Source organism: Pristis pectinata, chromosome 34 (genome assembly GCF_009764475.1).
Source record: "Pristis pectinata isolate sPriPec2 chromosome 34, sPriPec2.1.pri, whole genome shotgun sequence".
Lineage (NCBI taxonomy): Eukaryota > Metazoa > Chordata > Chondrichthyes > Rhinopristiformes > Pristidae > Pristis > Pristis pectinata.
In genome coordinates this window covers 5,486,822-5,505,734 of record NC_067438.1, presented here as the reverse complement: position 1 = coordinate 5,505,734, position 18,913 = coordinate 5,486,822, and the positions used below count along the sequence as shown (strand labels likewise).

Here is an 18,913-nt window from a genome sequence, read left to right as displayed (position 1 = left end):
CTAATCCAGAGAACCTTATGCCCCAGTAACCTCACTTATTCTATCTTGGTACCAAACTCTTTCCACCTCTCTGCTTTGGAAGTTTCCATGTTTTTTGAACCAATTTTGTTCTATTTATAAAAACTAACTACATCGTCCTCATCTAAAATATAAACTTAATTTAACTATTCAATGTTTTTCCCCCCCCCCCCCCCCCCCCCCCCCCCCCACCTCTTACACACACAATTACCATAAGTGCACCTGGAATAGATTTTAACTGAAAAACATTAGTTTAAGAACTCTCGCAATGTACTGTTCTAAAAATCAGAGCCCTGATTTTAGTGTGGCCATAATTCACTTCTGATTAACATTCACGTTTATATCTAGATTTACCTGCTACCCAGCCCCCTCACCCCAAAGTTAGAGGCTATGTGGCTACCCAACCACTAGTGCAAATGAGCATTTCATCCTTCAATGAAAGATCTATGACTTGGGTAGCTGGATGCGAGAAGCCAGCAACAACACGATTACTTTATACTTCCCTTGGCATAGTTTAATAATAGAACATTTCATCTAAAACAAATGTTTGAAATATACAGATCAGTCAACTTCCACAGAGATAGAATGTATTGTGTAGTACAGGTCAGTCAGATGGATACTCTGCCATTTAGTCTTTCAGATGATGTGTTGTGAATGCTCAACATATTTCAGAATTCCAGTATTTTAAGGTTTCTGTTATCTTGCTACTGCTGTCAGGGTTTCTATTAAACAATGCCACCTTATTGAAATAAATGGTCAATAGGTGAAAGATCCTGATTATTGACCCAAGATTTGTTATTATTTAAACCACTGCTTAAATAATGTGCTCTCCCTTCAACCAGGAATAGCAACAACACTAGTCTTGCCAGAGTTATTCACATTCCATCATCATCTTGTTGGAAACTTTGACAAAAATCTCCATTGGTCCCCAATTATTAGAAACCTGTTGCTGTACAAAATACATGTTTGCTTCATCAAAAAAAAAAAACAACCTGCTTGCTGCCCACTATGTGTATAATTAATCTTAACTAGGGTGTCAGTAAAGATGCAGAAATTCCTATGAGCATCCATTGGAGGAGAATGGTTGGTCTTAAAAAAATAAAGTTGATGACAGAAAGACAGGTAGGAAAGAATTTTTTTCCCCTCAGAGCTGAGAGTCTTTGAACCCCTCTTCTGCCAACAGCAATGGAAACATTCTTTGAATATTTTTAAGACAGTAGATAGATTCTTGATAAACAAGAGGGGGAAAGGTGACTAGGGTACTGGCAGCAGTGCAGTTTCTAATTGAAACTTTATGACCATGTTGAATGGCAAAGCAGCTATGAGGCCGAGTGGCCTGCTCTTGCTCTGAACTCTTGCTCAAATCCCCGCTCCTAATGCCAGTGAAGAATAGAGTATAGCATTCAGCCCTTAAACTTATTCTTCCATTCAATTCACCAGATTATTGTTGCTTCATATCTGTTATTTACATACTTGGGGCTTAAACCTTTTATAGCCTTAAAATACCAAAAATCAATTGAAATTTTTGAGCCAACTACCATCCTCAATTGCTTTTGAATTGGTTCTGAATTTCCACCATCCTTTATGTGAAGAAGTCCCCCCCCACCCCACCAAAAGGACTGGTGAGCTCTATAAAGTGGAGGTCTTTACATGGAATGGCAGAGCATGACTGCATTTCTCCCAGAGTTGAATAGCTTGCCAAGACTTCTCTTCAAGCATCACATGCGAGTAAATGCTACCTGGAAGATTCCTAGTGCCTGTTCATTGCTATCTCAAATATCACATCTTGTGTGGTACAACAATGGAAGAGTAGTTCCATGTCCTGATAGTGGCCACCAATTCCAAGTGATCAAAGTCAAAGAACTGGATTTAGGTTCTCCTGCTGATATCACACAAAATCTCATACAAGCAAGAAAAAAAAAACCCACAAATCCACAGAGTTCAGAGACTTACTTTGAGGGCGGAGGCTTGGTCCGGGCCCATACGACTGATCTGCAATGTCCCTTTCTCTGCCAACTTTGTCCTGATCTCCAGCCGCTTGCAGGGTTGGAAATTCCTCGCGAGAGAATGGCGACTGTTGGTTTGATCCCTTTCCACCTGAGCACAAAAGTGTTTCCTATTTTTTAAAAAATTCCATTGGATCCTAAACAGAGTCCCACTTTGAGCGGGCAAGGACGTTCAGAGCCCCTTTAAAACAGGAATTCTTCAAAGCACTGCATTTCCATAAAAAGAATCATTATACAAAGAATTATACAGCACAGGAGGCTATCCTTTGCAATCTGCACGTTGTTGATAGAAACATCTCATTAGTCCCACTCTTTTGCTTAGAGTTTCAGCTTCTTAATTAAATAGCTTCATAAAGCAACTGGATAATTAAACCCCTTCCACTAACCTCAAGTGGTGCATTTTGTATTTAAAAGATGCAATGTTTATTGTACACTGGATGTCTTGTTTGTCACTTCAGTTTTCCTACAAAGGGCAAAGTGACGTTTGAGCACTTGAGGGAACATTGCTCAGGACAGCAGGAGAATTTCCTGTCCTTCAAACAGAGCAAGGTGATCTTCTGTAACCCAAAGTTTAAAAATCAGCACCTCAAACAATGCAGCTAGGCTCCCACACAGTGAAGTGCCAACCAGATTATGCTTGCAACTAAACTTGTCAGTTCTCTGCCCAGAGCCTTCTGAAGCAGAGGGGAGTGAACCGGTGGACACAAGTCAGTCTAAGTCTGTGCAAATACCAGCTCCGAATTCCAACTGGTAGCTGAGATGAACACAAAAAAAATGTTCAAACTGTCAGCAAAAAAATAAGTTCTGAATCAGTACCTGCATTTCTTTCAACTGAATTAAATAGTCAGATAATTTATTATGGAGATACAATCTCAATGTGGGGAGAGGCCCAAACATCGGGTCAGATCATGTGTTTTTATTTAAAAATTAAACATACAAGATATTGGACATTATTTGTGAGAAAACCCAATGGAACTAGATTGAGTTGAATGTGATAAGTTTATTTTTATTAAAAATAGTACTCACCTGCACACCAGGCAACATAGCCACTATAGTAAAACCAACCAATCAGGTAGCAACATTATGACATCATAATATTGCTGAGCAGACAATTTCAGGGTTACTATTTCTAGTTTGAGAAATATTGAGGTACACAGATTGGGCAAAACAATCTTTTCACTTTCTGGACTGGGCAGCACAGTAGCTTAGATCATTGATCTCTGGGAACTAGATACACTGCTGCATTCAAGAAAATTAGTATTCATTTTCCTTCCTTGTTTAAAATTAGCTGAGAAAATGGGAAATAAAAAAGTTGCAAAGTAGAAGAACATGACTTGTGCATTGATCCCAGAGCTCTGGCCTTCAATTTTGTCATCCTGAGCAGTGAATTATAAAAAAAGTGTGCCACTCCTTTCATGCCAAGTACAGATAAGTGTCCTCCTACCTCTAAAAAGGACCAATTTTAAATCAAGATGCTTAGAAAGATTGTACTGGTGCAAGTTCAGAAAGTTTTATTTGGAAGTCAGGATTATAGGCATTGCTGGCAAGGTCAATATTCAATCTCCATCCAAACCGTCCTGGTGGTAACAACTGTCTACCCAAATTGCCAGTCTTAGTGAAGGGAATTCCATAGTGCTGGTAGGCAAGGAAATCTAGGAGTTAGATGTGGGGGAAGGAGAATTTTCAACACATTTTCTAGCAAGGTTGGTGTGCAACTTTGGTACAAAGCTTAAAGCTGTTGGAGTTACCATGCACTCATTATCCTCCTCATTGTGGTAGAGGGGGTTGGTTTGGGAGGTGCTGGAGTATCCTAGCTGAGTAACTACAGTGCATTTGTCATGGTACATTTGTCAACAACAGTACACCAATACTGGAGAAGTGAATTGCTGGGATGGTGAATGGGGTGCCAATCAAGTGGGCTACTCTGTCCTGGAAGATAGTTAACTTTATCAATGTTGTTAGAGCTGCACTTATCCAAGCCAGTGGAGAGTATTCCATCATAGTCCTAACTTGCATCTAGAGAAGCAGGCAAGCTCTTGGGATTCAAGAGGAAAGGCTCTCATTGTATAACATTCCATCTCTTTCCTACTCTTGTATTTATGGGCACGTCAATGGTGGCTCCCAAGACATCAACGGTGAGTAGAATTTGATTATAACAACGCCATTGAATTAAACATGTCGTCAAACTCTGAAGATGGCATAATAAGAGTGCAATCTTTAAAACTCATTAGAAACAATACCGAACCCACAGCAAAAGACATGTATACAGCAGACATGAGTGTCAGCCACCACAGAGTTACTAAGTACTCATTTTACAACTGATACCTTGTCAAGGATTTAGACTCACCATCGCCTTGTGCACCATGTGTAACGCTCGCCTGTGCCCAGGATTTTGTTCCGCTTTGTGCTGAAGGGGTGGCCTATAATTAGCAAGAGAAAATGCATTGGGGCTGTTTACTTCTAGCACTTCACTACTCACCCCCAACTTCCTACAATACAGTTACTCGAGCTTTACAGGTACTTTCAACGAGTCCAAGTTGACATCAAGGCTTGAGGCTTGCAGGCTGTAGCAACAGCTGAATAGATTAGCTAGCAACACAGTCAGAAAGGGTTGCAGAGGGGGAGATAGATAATCAGGAAGTCTTGCAATTTCAAGCTTACATGGCAGAAGTACTTTTAACTATCCTGTCTGCTCAAAGAGCTATCCAAGTAGTATCACTCCTCCACACTCAACCTCACTTTTCCTTTGGTGCCATCATTTTTTCCTTGCCTCACCCTTTGCCAGTTCCCTTTCCAATGATCCTACTAAATATATCTTTGGGGCATTCCAAATCACAACTTGCTATGTAAACAGAGTTCTCCCTCTCCCAATAACTGTACATTATTCTACACATGATCTCTACTTACTGAAGATAATGTCTCCTTATACCTTACATTTCTCATATTTTATATTTTACTGTTTTCTTATGTTGAAGGATGCCCACTCAGTCTGTGTCAGGAATCAGGTGAATCCCATTCCTCTACTTGTATTCCTGCGATCTATTCACTTTCACAGGTCTTTCAATTCCACACACAATGGTGGGGGGAGATTTACAGAGGCCAATTAACTTACCAATCAGGGGGACGTGCAGTGAAACCAGGGCACCTAGGGGAAACCCATGTGGTCACAGGGAGATCCACACAGACAGCACCCAAGGCCAGGATGGAATCTGGGTCACTGTAGCATGAGCTAATAAAACAACCTGATGCACCACTGTGCTGACCCAAACCCCCTCATATTTCAACATCTATTAATTCTCCAAGTAAAAGGATCTCACGCTCTCTAGGTTTCTCTAAGTGACTGAGGTCTCTTTTCTCATTTTGTGACTCTCAGACGAAAAAAAATAGGAGTAAGCCACCTGGGCTCTCCAACCTGCCCTGCCATCTAACATGACAAATCTGCCCTAGACCTCAACTCTTCCATGCCAATGTCCTATATCTTTCAAAATTTTACCCCCTTTAAATACTTCTACAACCCTCCCAGGTGGAAATTTCCAGAGATTCACCAACCCTTTGCAAATATGAATTCCTATACACCTATGTTTTTAAAGGATTAAAAAAGGCGGTGATATCTGAGAACGAGAGAGGAGCACGTGCAATATTTGTAACCATCCTACATCTGCAACATCTCAGCAGAACACAAGTATAAATCTCTTTCCATTTCTTTGGTATGGGATCTCTGATATCCATCAAACACTGGCAGGACAGATTGAAAAGCTCCCACCTTAACCCCTAATCCTAAGTGTGCATAACCTAGTGATGCACCTTCTTCAGTATCAAGCTAGATAGACTGGGCCCATGTGCTGGCGTTGGGTTCCAACCCTCACTCTTTTCTTAAATAAAAGACCAGCTTCATTTTTGTAAAGCAGGAGCATTAAGCAAAATGAAATATGGGCAAGTGTCACCCCCAACCAGACTGGATTTCCTTACAAGTCATGCTGAGTCATACCTCCTGTGGAGTTGCTACCACTGCTGTTGCTGCTACTGGACGTTTCGGCTGACTGGAGCCAGACGTCTGTGAAGCCGGCGGCAGCTGCGATTCCAGCTGCTGAGATGTCGATGCATCGGTACTGAAAACAACAGAAAAAGGAAAAGAAAGCTGAAATGCGGAGTACAGATTTTACCCATCACAAACTATAATCGCTGAATATATTTGAGAAAAGGCAAAAAAAAACAATTGGGAGGAAAAGGTAGAATTTAAAAAAAAATTGAGTGGGTAACAGCCAAGGCCCATAACACTGTTACCAAATTTGGGGCAGAAAAAGAACAATAAAATGGGACGTTCATTTGAAATAAGGCAGTGGCAAGCTTGGAAATTTAAAAACCTTCTAGAAAGGAGTGTTTTCACAGTTTTGAGGTCCTCCTAAAGAACAAATTCAATTTGCTGAGACTCATTCTTAACATTTTAAGTGTGCAGGGAGGAGGAAGCAGATACTGGACACCAAATTTAGAGCAGCAGGCAAACAAAGTTACCAACCTTCATATCACCATTAAAAGAGCATTGAAGATACAAGCAGAACTGAAAAGCAAAGCACTGATAAGACTGGACTACTGTACACACAATTGTAGTTTTATTTCTGGTTCATAACAGCACCTCAACCTATTGAGCAAGGGCAGCCCAGCAGACTTCATGGGCAGCCCAGCAGACTTCATGGGCAAAGTAAATTGAGCTGCTCAACCAATAATGACTAAGCACCTTTAAATCAAATGGTGTGCATTCCCACTCGTGTACTCTTCCCATTGTCTTTTTTTAAAAATATAAAAACCAAGTGTATGCTTTATTCCAAAAGAATGCTTAAAATTGTGAATTAAACTTTTGGTTACTTAACCCGTTGGAATCAAAAATTGCAACAAATGGAGGTTTGAGATCTTCTTGTCCTCTACCGGGAAAAAAAATAAGTCCAGAACTTGATTAAACCAAATTAAAGCATGTAATACTCAGATGCGACCAAATGGAATTTAATGTCTGCTGCAAAAGAGAGACTGGAATGCATTTTCTTCAGTCACAAAGATTTGATTCCTTTTTAAAATAAACTCGATTTCCATCATTCTATTCACAGCTAGGTTATGCAGAAAAGGCAGATGCTTTGCACAATGCAACATCTGACAATAAAGCTATAATTTGCATAAAATTGTAGAATAAAAATAATTGAATAAAAACATTTTTGTTTTCAATGATGACTGTTTTTTCCCATTAATGGGGCATCAAACAGGGAAGCACATTTGATGTACAACACAAGGCTTTGAAGAAGTTGCAACTGCATTTTTTCTTCAAATAGCAATCAACATTTGCCACCCAGCAAATCCAGGATCATAAATAGCTTTCATTTTAAAGAACTGGAACATGGCAGTAACTACTTCGGCATTTCATCCTGAACCACAAATTAGAATTCCAGAGCAGTGGAAATGGATCTGATTTATACCTGCTGGGTCATGATGACAAGCTAAAATGTGCCAAGAAAGTTGCAGCTGCACTTGTGGTCCTTGGAATTCCCCCTGCCCCCATATCCTGAGATGAGCTCAAAGATACAAATGATCAGAGGAAGGGTTTAAGTACAGATGAAGTTTTAGTTTCAAGTAAGTAGTAAAACACAGACAAAAGACTTTAGTTTTTACGTTGTCTTTTCAGACTGTTCTAAAGCTCCTTATAGCCAACAAAATACTCACTTAATTGTAGTCACTGCCATATTGTAGAAAACAACACAGTTAAACTTCCAATACAGCGATATGGAAATGTCTAGAAATCTCCACTTTAAAATAGGACCAATGGATTTTTTAAAAAAAAATTATGTCCACCTTCAGACTAGCAAGGCTTCAGCTTAACGGCTCATCAAAAATCCAGCACTGCCAGCAATGCAGTACTCCCCCAGGTCAAGAATAGAACATCAATCTGACATTTTATGCTAAAATTGTATTTGTTTGTTATTGTCACATGTACCAAGATACAGTGAAAAGCTTTTGTTTTGCATGCCATCCAACAGATCACACCATACATAATTAAGGTAGCAAAAAGAAAACAGAATGCAGACTATAGTGTAACAGTTACAGAGAAAGCACAGTGCAAGTAGGCAAAGTGAGGTGGATTGGGAGATCGAGAGTTCATCCTTTAGTATACAAGAGGTCCGTTCAAGAGTCTGGTAACAGTGGGATAGAAGCGGTTCTTGAGCCTGATGGTTTGTGCTCTCAGGCTTCTGTAACTTCTGCCCGACAGGAAAGGCAAGAAGAGAGAATGACTGGGGTGGAAGGGATCCTTAATGACATTAACTGCTTTCAAGAGGCAGCAGGAAGTGTGACGGAGTCAATGGAAGGGAGGGTGGTTTGCATAATGGACTGTGCTGCATTCACAACTCTGCAATTTCGTGTGGTCTTGGGCAAAGCAGTTGCCACACCAAGCTATGATGTATTCAGATAAGAGGCTTTCTACAGTGCACCTGTAAAAATCGACAAGAGTCTGAAGCACGACTTGAACCTGCTGTCAGACCCCTCCCACCTTGATCATTCTCTCTTCTCACCCCCTTCCATCGGGCAGAAGATATAAAAGCTTGAAGACATGCACCACCAGGCTCAAGAACAGCTTCTATCCTGCTGTCATAAGACTCTTGATCAAGGTCTGTTCAAACACGATCTCACCATCTACCTTGTCATGGCCCTTGCACCTTACTGTCTGCCTGCACTGCACTCTCTCTAACACTATATTCTGCATTCTGTATTTGCTTTTCCCTTTATGCTCCCTTGACGTACTTATGTATGGATGGCATGCAAAACAGCTTTTCCATTGTATCTTGGTAAATGTGACAATAATAAACCAATTGCCAATCCTCCATGCCCAAGCCAACAATGTAGACTAAAAAAAAGTTTTGCAATGAGCAAAGGTGAAACTGCCTAGCATGCTATTTTAACAATAGTGTTCAAAATAAATGTAATAATAACTTTGTTAAAATAGCAAAGGTGGGAACAGTTAAACCAAATGATTACAAAAGCGAAGAGGAATTTGCAAGTAGCAAATGAATTCTGATGGACGAGATGGCTATGTGATCAAGCTTAGCTCATCCATCCAGAATGATGCAATATTTTCCCACTGAGGCAGAGCTTTTCCCAGGTCCTCTGCTTTCTCCAGGAGCTTCATACACCTTGATGAGGAAATTTTGTAATAAATCCTAAATGTGCCATTTACAGATCTAAACTGGATTTGCCATTAATCTGGGTTCTATCAAGTGGTTTAAAACTGAAAGTTAGAACTAACGAGAAACACGAGCAGGAACAGATCACAATGAACTCTCATGAATGGATGGAGGTAAAGCATAAATTACTGAATCCAACTCGTATCCGGATATATTATGTAAACTAATTGGTTTGATTTTTAATTTGTGCAGATTGATACAAGTTAGGAGTATGTGACAAGAAACGTACTTTGCAAAACCAGCACTTCAAGTGAGAATATAAACCAGATGTGACACTGAAGCAGAAGATGCACACGAGTTAATTGACTCAAGGAAGGAAACAAAAAGACAGCAATAAGATTGAGTGGGGATGATCAAAGGGATAGCTTCTTCAGGTTTATTGTCTTCTCATTCCTTGGACTGCTCATGTTTCATCAGTGAGGTGAAGCAGTAATACACAACTACTTGCATGTAAGCAATAAAAACAGCATGCAATAGACAGAGTTAAGTGACCTCACAACCAACAGACCAGATCGAAGCTTTGTAATCCTACCATAATCGTGAATTGTGGTCAATTAAATGGTCAACAGGAGGATCTGGTTCCATGGACCTGCCCATCCTCAACAATGGAGGAACCCAGAACATGAGGGCTAAAGTGGCTGAAACATTCACAACCACATTAAAACAAGTTCCAAATTTATGATGCTTTTCAGGTTCCTCCCGAGATCCTCACCAGTCTCCAGCCATTTGATTCACTCCACATGATATCAAGAAACAACTGGGAGCATTGGATACAAAGGACATGGAACCAGATGACATCCCAGCTTGAGTACTTCAGACTTGCTCTCCATAACCAGCTGCACCTCTAGTCAAGCTGTTCTAGTACAGTTATTGTACTGGCATCTACCTGACAATGTGGAAAATTGTACAGGTATGTCCATTCACAAAATCCTAGTCAAAATGCTTACCTCTTTTGGTCTTGCGATTCTTGCTTGCTTGCCCATCCTGTTCCGTCTTTGGGTACTAAAGAAATATTAGGGTCATTGCCTTTATTTTCTGCTTTTAAGCTTGGCAGGTTTGCAGGGGGTGGCATGCGCCGAGCTGCGGCAACTTTACCGAGACTCTGCAATCCATGACGTGCGGTGACTGTCAAAGAGAAAAAAAGCAAAAAAAACTCATGAGCAATCAGATCACGTACCTTGCTAAGGAAACACTGTAGTGGAAAGAGAGTGAAAAGACATGTCCTAAAACTATTTCATTTGGGAAAACGAACGGAATTATAGAAGCTTAGACCTGCACAGAATATCAAATGTATTAATAGGGGCAAGCATGAGCCATTAAAAAGCACAAGGCACAGCCTTATAGGACCCTCAGGTTGTGGGTTAATGACAGACACAATCAAATAGTGGCAGTCTAACCAATGGTGCAATTTTTTGATTGGAATTACATACAACCCACTATCCTCACTATTTTTTGAAAATGCCTGGTATTTAGTAAGCAACTGTACTGCTTCGTGTGTACGAAGCTACAGAGTGACAATGACTCAGTTTTGATCCTGGGTTTCCATTAGCCAATCCAAGCTCCAACAGGACTCAGTTTCTCAGTGCCTAAATAGTCATGTTTAAAAACAAAGCTCTTCTAGGATTTTCATTTTGCATCCAAATCTTGTGTATCCTGTGTGATTCAAAAAGTCTGGTGCAAGCTTTTTCCCCTGGCACCCATGAAGCAAGTTTGGTTAATGCTGCACTAGTGAAAAATCCTCAAAGGAGGAATAAACTTAACTCTTTCTCAGGCACTCTTTCTATCAGAAGGGGAACTGCTCACCCACCTATAATGAACTGACAGGTTCTGAAAGAGCTAAAAGACGACAACTACATAACAGATTAGCAGATGGAATGTTTAAAGTAAGAGGACACCACTGCAGAGCCAAAATATAACCACCAAAATGATAACATTATTTGGCAATAAAAGTGGGTTTATCACTTGCTTTAGCCCAGATGAAGTAGTTACTTTAGGTGTCCATTCCTATCAGGGCATTTTCCTGCCTCAACACAGCAGGACATGGCAAAGGTTTAAAAGTAGTTAGTACTTTTTGGTACTTTCAATCCTCTCAACCACTCGACAAAATAACGTGGAGCAACTGTGCAGACACAGAGGGAGAATGAAATTGAAATGAATAGTAATTCTTCAAAGGCTGCTAACTCTATGGGATTCATAAGACAAACAGGTTTGCAAATGACATGAAAATTGGTGGCGTGGTGTATAACAAAGTTTGTCTTAGGCTGCAGCAGAATACAGACCAGATAGAAAGTTGGCTGGACCACTGGCAGGTGGAATTTAATCCTAACAAGTGCAAGGTGATGCATTTTGGGAAATCAAATAGGAGTATGACATACATATGTTAAATGGTAGGGTGATGAACAGAGAGACCCAATGGTCCAAGTCCATAGTTCCCTAAAAGTGGCAACACAGGTAGATAGGGTGGTGAAGATGATAAGGCATGCTTGCCTTCTTAGGTCAGGAAACAGTATATGAAAGTTGGAACATCGTGTTGCAACTTTACAAAATACTGGTTAAACCACACTTGGGAGTCTTGCGTGCAGGTCAAGTTGCCACAACTCAGGAAGGGTGTGATTGCACTGGTGAGAAAACAGAGGAGATTCACCAGGATTTTGCCTGGATTGGATGACTTTAGTTATGAGAGTGTGAATAGGCTGGGCTTGCCTTGCTAAGGGTGGAGGAGGCCAAAGTGTGTATTAAAATAGAAAGATAGGTAGATATCCAGAATATGCCATGGTAGGGGCATCAAAAACAAGCAGGCATAGGTTTAAGGCAAGAGGAAGGAGTTTTAAAAGGTGATCAGAGGAGAAAGCATCTAGAATGCACTGCCAAAGGAAGGTGATGGAATCAGATGCAATCACTACATTTAAGAGGCATTGGACAGGCAAGGCTTGGAAGGATATGGACCCAATATGGGCAAATGGGATTAGTAGAGATGGGCAGAGGTTAGCATGGATCTGTTGGGCCAAAGGGCCAGTTTTTGTGCAGTACGACTTTATTATACAAATCTGTAGCATAGAAAGGAGGTCACTTAGCCCAACAGCCAAGAATGAAGCCTAGATTTCACACCTCAGGTCTCAGTCTGTTCTGGTTATGGTGGTTCATGGGGTCAGAGCTTTTTATTTAAGTATCAGAGAGAATCTGCTTCCACCACACTTTCTGGCAGTGAGTTACTAATCCCCACCAGCCTCAGTGAAACTTTTATCCCTCCTTTCCCCAATTACTTTAAATAGATGCCAACTTACAACATGAATGATAGAGAAATGGGGAGCTATGTGGGAGGGAAGGGTTAGATAGATCTTAAAGCAGGATAAAGTGTCAGCACAACATTGTGGGCCAAAGGGCCTGTACTGCACTGTAGTGTTCTATGTTCTTACAACCTCTTCCTCAAAGGAAAAAGGTCCTTACTGTTCATTGTGCCCGGCCTCAATTCTTTAAGCACCTAATTTGACATCAGGTCAGTCTCCTTTGCTATCAAGACAAAAGCCCCCCAATTTGATCAAACCCCTTTCTTAACTAAAATTATCCAGAGCAAGCAGCACATCCTTTGTATCCTCTCCAGTGTCATCACATCTTGCTTGTAGTTTTGTGACAGAATTGCATACAATACTTTGGCTGAAGTCTAAATAGCATTTTATAGTTTCAGCATAACCTCTCAAGCAACCACCCCAGAGACTCCAGAAATTGTAGGTTCACCTCCAGGACACAGAGCACTACTTGAGAGGAAAAGGACATTATTGTGACCTTTGTATAAAAAAAAAGATACTCAAATATTTTTATTATAAAAACAAAACTAGAGATGTTAGGAAGAGCCATTTAACTGAAACTGGGAAGCATCTCATTGATTGTGTCTCCTTGCTTTCTACCTTGGGAAACCAATGTGCTAATAGAATAGACATGTTGGTGAACCAATAGTGGAAGTTGACAAGAGTTGACAATCTAAGCTACAGTATTAATCACAATGATTATTGGCATCGTGTTATAATGGTTATGGTGCTTGGTTGGCTGAGAAGGTTCAATAGCACAGAAAGAAGACCATTCAGCCCACCAGACAAAAATGAAGCTGTTTAGATTGAACATCTCGGCTTTCATCTATCCTTGGTCTCAGCTACAGAAACAGCTAAAATGTCCTGTTTTCTGACAAAAGGATTGGAAGGAAGGAGAGGTGCATTTAGCAAGGTCTTGTCCCCAACTGAGAATTAGTGACTCAGACTAGAAAATGAGCTGATGGGGCTAAACACAATTATAACACTTATCTTTGGTAAAACGTTCTGCAACGCATTAATATATGCAGAATGATACTTGAACACTAGTTAATGACATCATATAACATTTAATTTGAAAATGACAACAGGAACTTGACAATTTAATGAAATGTGATCTTCCCCCAGTTTCATATCTTTTAATCTTTGCTGGTGTTTTTATTAAGTTCTTTTATATATCACACTCATCTGCTTATTTCACTGTATTGCTGGGCTCAGTTAGTCCACCACTAATATGCTAATAGAAAGAGAAAGGAATCTAATGCATTTTGAGGCTGTGCAAATTTTTCTGATAGGACTCCAATCCTCAATATTGATATTCCTATGAAAGGCTTAATCCAGTGGCTCCTTGTGGTTAGTAATAGCCTAAAACAATGCATCAAATGGTCTCAAAACAATAAATATGCCCAAAAAGCAAAGCAGAGGAACAGACTAGGAACCCCACAACATCTGTAAGGGCTCCAACACCAAGATATCATGTGGCATTTGGACTCAGAGGATGCCAGATGTGTTTCTTCAATTGTCCAAATTACTTGATCAACTGAATTCATTTTGCTGCTGTGGAATTCCTTCTCTAAACTTCTTTAGACCACCTTAAGTTGCTTGTTAAAACCTACCTCTGTACAAATATCCCCGTGTGCAGTTTAGTGTCAAGTTTTGTTTGATGTGCTATTGAATGTTTTCTTATGCAAAAGAGGTCATGGAGTCAAAGGAGTTTGGAAACAGGTCCTACAGCCCACTACATCCACACACCAGACACACAAATCCCATATTATTTTTCCCAACACTTCCATGAACATCTCTCCTGATTCTCTAAATTAAAAGAAAATTAGAGTCACTAATTTACCCATTATTCCACACAACTCATAAGAAAGCCAAACACCTGGGGAAAACCCCCATGCAAACTCCACACAGATGGCACTGGAAGTTAGGATCAAACTCTGGTGACTGGGACTGTGAGGCAGCAGCACTATAATTGCACCATTATGCTGTTTGAATGCAAGCTGTTGTTGCGTTGTCTGGCACCATGGCAAAAACTGACACATACCAAAGCCGAGGGAGGAGGGGAGGGACAGGGGTTGGAGAAGAAAGCCAGCCAAGTGACCTCTTGCCATAGAAGTGAAAGTGTACAGGGCCAGAATCTGGCTTTGCTTCATTTCTGAAGTTTTCATGAAGAGGAAGAAAGTGTTTTTCCTCACAGCACACTGAAACAAGTCTAGTAGATTTACTAGCTGGATAATTTATCTGACCACAAGCTCTCCTAGGAATAAACACAAACAAAGACTAGCAGGAACAAGTCCTTGCAGGCTTGATTAACAATCACACAGTAATCTCCCTCTCGGATTACCTGTAGGCTTCTGAGTTTCTAAGGACTTTCCTTTGTAAGTATCAAACAGGTTGAGTGACGAGTACTTGGTTTTTCCATCCTTTCCCTTTGCAGTTTGCCCCAAACGATCTGACATCTCGCTGGAAGGTCATTGAGTACGGTGGTTCCTTTAGGCACCCCTCGAAACGTGCCTCCTTCTACAACAAAGGGGAGATAATATTCAGATATGCTGCTGAAAGATTAACTAAAAACATTCATTCAAATATATCGACAGCATAATTTTAAGTGAATGTGAGATGGAGTTGCACATATTACAAAGACCCTTGGTTAAATTCCATGGCTGTGCTCATTTACCTGATTTCAACCAGTTGAGCAGTATCCACCCAGGTATCAATTCAGAGGCCAATCACAAGAATCCCCCAACTCTCTGGGTAATGTAGTTTACTGACAGTTTAAAAGATGTACACAAGCATACACTAGAAATCTCGTCAGGTTATTTGTGCTCTGACCAATCTGGAGTAAAAAGGTGCAAAAGGAGTAGAGGAAAAAGTCAAGAGCTCTACAGCATAGAAACAGGCTCTTTGGTTCAGCTCGTCCATGCTGACCATAATGCCTGTGTACACCAATCTCATTTGCCCATATCCCTCTACTCCTTCCTTATCCAAATGTCTTTTGAATGTTGTAATTGTGCTTTTCTCTAACACTTCCTCCAGCAGCTCGTTCCATACAAATACCACCCTCTGTGGGGAAAACCTGCCCCTCAGATATCCTTTAAAATTCTCCGCTCTCACCTTAAGCCTATGCCCTCAAGTTTTAGACATCCCCATCTGAGGAATAAAGACTCTTGACCATCTACTCTATGCCCCTTATAAATCTCCACAAAGTCACCCCTTAGTTTCCTACGTTCCAGTGAAAATAAACCCAACCGATCCACTGTCTCCTTACAAGCCCTCCATTCCAGGCAATGTCCTGGTGAATCTCCTCTGCACTCTTACTAATGCTACCGCATCCTTGCTGTAGTGTGGCGACCAGAACTGTGCACAAATACTCGAAGTGCAGCCTGACCAATGTTTGGTACAGTTGCAACATGACATCCTAACTCTTATACCAATACCTTGGCCTACAAAGACAAGCATGCTAAATGCCTTCTTTACTACCCCATGCACCTGTGTCATCATTTTCAGGGAGCTATGAACTTGCACTCAAAGGACCCTTGGTACTTCAACACTCCTGAGATTCCTGGCATTTACTCTACATGTCCTGTTAATACTTAACATGAAAAAAAAAGCATTACCCCAAACTTGTCTGGATTTAATTCCACCTGCCACCACTCCACCCAAGTTTCCAATTGATCCATGTTCCTCTGTATCCTTTCACAACTTCTTCACTATCTACTACTCCACCAATTTTTTTTGTCATCAGCAAATTTACTAATCTGTCCACCAATCATTTAGATAAATGACAAACAACAATGGTCCCAAGAGCAATCTCTGCAGTGCACCACTTATTACAGATCTCCCAATCAAAAAGAAAACCCTTCCACCACTATCTTCTGCCTCCTATCACTAAGTCAAAGCATTCAATTCTGCACTGAATTACATCTGATACGCATTCTGCACGTATACAGTTTAAGGGTAATTATCTGCCAAACACTTTTGCCTGGGGAGGAGAATGGAAAGTTTAATTTCACGGTCACCTCACTTTTCAGCCACAACTGTTTGCTGTACAGTCACCTTTGAAGGCAAGTTTGGTGATTTGGGCAAAGACAAGTGAGGAAGGTGCAAATTTAGTTAAACAAAAGTATTAAAGTCAATGTAATGGAAAACAGTGCAAAGCACAGACAATTAAAACAAATATCTTCCTCCCTTCTTCCCCTAAATTGACTTACATGACATCAATATATGGACACTTGCCCTGTCACACAGAAACAACTAAGCTGATAATTAAACAACTATGGTTTGTTATAGAAGAGTTATAATAATACAACCTGGATTTTTTGATTTAATTTCCATCTTACATATACCAATCAAAAAAACATTGATTTTTATATAAAAGTCAGAAATAGGCTTTTTCTAGATAGCAGGCAGGAAACAGATCTCCTAGTCTTCATTACTTGAGGAAAAAAATAAAGATAGATCTCTCTCATATATATATATATATATATATATATATACACACACACACACATACACACACACACACACACATATACATACAGTTTTTCATCTGTATTTTACCAGGTTGAACATAAAACAGAAAAAAATAGTTAAAACTAGGTTAAGATACCTTAATATTCTTTAAATAATTTTAAATTTTACCTCACCTCCAGAAAAATAGTGAACAGCTAATCAGAATTACTGGAGCAGAAAAATATCTGCTAGAGGAACTCAGCGGGTTAAGCAGCATCTGTGGAGGCAAGAGGATAGTCTACGTTTCAGGTCGTGACCCTGCATAACCCTAATCAGAATTATTTATGGTTATATCTTTTGTAAGAATGGCTCTATTTTCCTGCTAATTGGAGTCAAGAGGCCGACTTCACTGCCAGAGTAAGCACCCCCATACAACAAACACACAACCTGCATATTATGCATTCCAGAACCTGCAGCCACAACTACCAACTAAAGAGGAAGGAAAAGCTTTAAATCTGTATCCCTACGAGTTTCAGCAGAATTAAGAATCCCATGGCGCACACCTGTTTTGCTAATTAGCTGCATTAGTTTCCTTATCTGCAAGCACCTGTCGCCTGGAATAAAGGAATGATATGATTAAAAAGCAAATTAAACTAAAGAAATATGGAATTATCACACAATTACCCCAGTCTGAAGCTCAACATCAAACACAATTCCCAACCACCAAGTGCAAGGAGAGATGTGGATGCAACATTTAATCAAGTCAAGCATGTTGTGTTAACATCAAGCCAGTAGGAAATTTATCTTCATCCTGGACTCTACACTGGAAAGCACTATGATTGACAGTTCAGAGTAATGACGGGACAAAGCTGAAGCTGCCTTCATGTTTGTGAAAGCTGACCTCAGACTTATGAATGATACTGCTAAAGTACAGTGTATGCCAGGACAACAAGCCAAGACAAACCCTTGAGGAATGACAGGAAAGGACTGAAGGAGCATCACTGACAGGAAAGGACTGAAGCAGCATCACTGATCCATTTTGCACAATCAATGACTATATTCAGGACCAAATTTGTTATGTTTTTGAGCAGTGAAAATATCACTGAATTCGGAGATTGTAGACTGATTGCACTGTACTGAATGGCATAGAACATTAGTACAGACAGAAATAGGCCATACACCAGTTGAGCCTATTCCGCCACTTGATAATAAAAAAAATAGGAGCAGGTGCAAGGAGCCATTATGTTCTTAAAGCCTGGAGTTAAACAGGATACCAAAGACAGTCAGAAAATTCTGCTATTGGAAAGTCACCATCAAGTTGCAAAAGGAATCACTTCCTCCAAAGCACAAACATTTTCTAAAACGGCAACATTTTTTTGAATGCAGATTATCAAAAAATGATTATCATATCTACCCCAGACCTCAGAAGCAACATTACAAAACTGAGTTTAGTAAAAAAAAACATCCAGCACTAGTGTTAAATTCTAAATAATACCCCCAAAGCCAAAAGTGAATGATCATTTTTCAACCATTTTGAAAACTTTACTTTGGTTAAGTGGTTACTTTTAGCACACAACCTCATGCCAATGTTAAAAGCTACACTATTTTGTAATGAACCACAGTCACACCCAATCTAGTTCTTATGCAATTTATACCTCTCCCACCCACCACACCATCTCCACCAGTGAGTGATCAACAGGATGACTCTCAGTTGATTTGCTCCTCCCGGGATAAGTGACATACTCTGTCTCTTTTGCTACGCAGTAGTGGATAGAGTCTAGCAAATAGAAAGGCAGATGCAGTAAAATTTCATTGGCCGCAGAGCTCAGTGGTGACATCCTCCAAGAACACAGAATGCAAAGCAGTAATTGAAGTAGGAATGGTTTACACACTAGATTTTGCCACTAAGTCA

General features: G+C 40.2%; 1 protein-coding gene across 6 annotated transcripts in view; it reads right to left on the bottom strand.

Moving 5' to 3' along the window:
* LOC127586138 (protein PRRC2A-like) overlaps positions 1 to 18,913 on the bottom strand; it is a 105,714-nt gene that overhangs the window by 67,748 nt on the left and 19,053 nt on the right. For 5 of the 6 annotated variants that reach the window (XM_052043998.1, XM_052044002.1, XM_052044000.1 and 2 more), the window contains exons 2-6: positions 14,894 to 15,069; positions 10,192 to 10,369; positions 6,013 to 6,133; positions 4,372 to 4,444; positions 1,972 to 2,115 (exon numbers count right to left, since the gene is read on the bottom strand). In XM_052043998.1, the coding sequence (XP_051899958.1) occupies positions 1,972 to 2,115; positions 4,372 to 4,444; positions 6,013 to 6,133; positions 10,192 to 10,369; positions 14,894 to 15,008 (631 nt within the window). In that variant the 5' untranslated portion in view covers positions 15,009 to 15,069. Of the gene's footprint in view, positions 1 to 1,971; positions 2,116 to 4,371; positions 4,445 to 6,012; positions 6,134 to 10,191; positions 10,370 to 14,893; positions 15,070 to 17,195; positions 17,279 to 18,913 lie in introns of all 6 variants that reach the window. The other variant, XM_052043999.1, reaches the window with a different exon arrangement.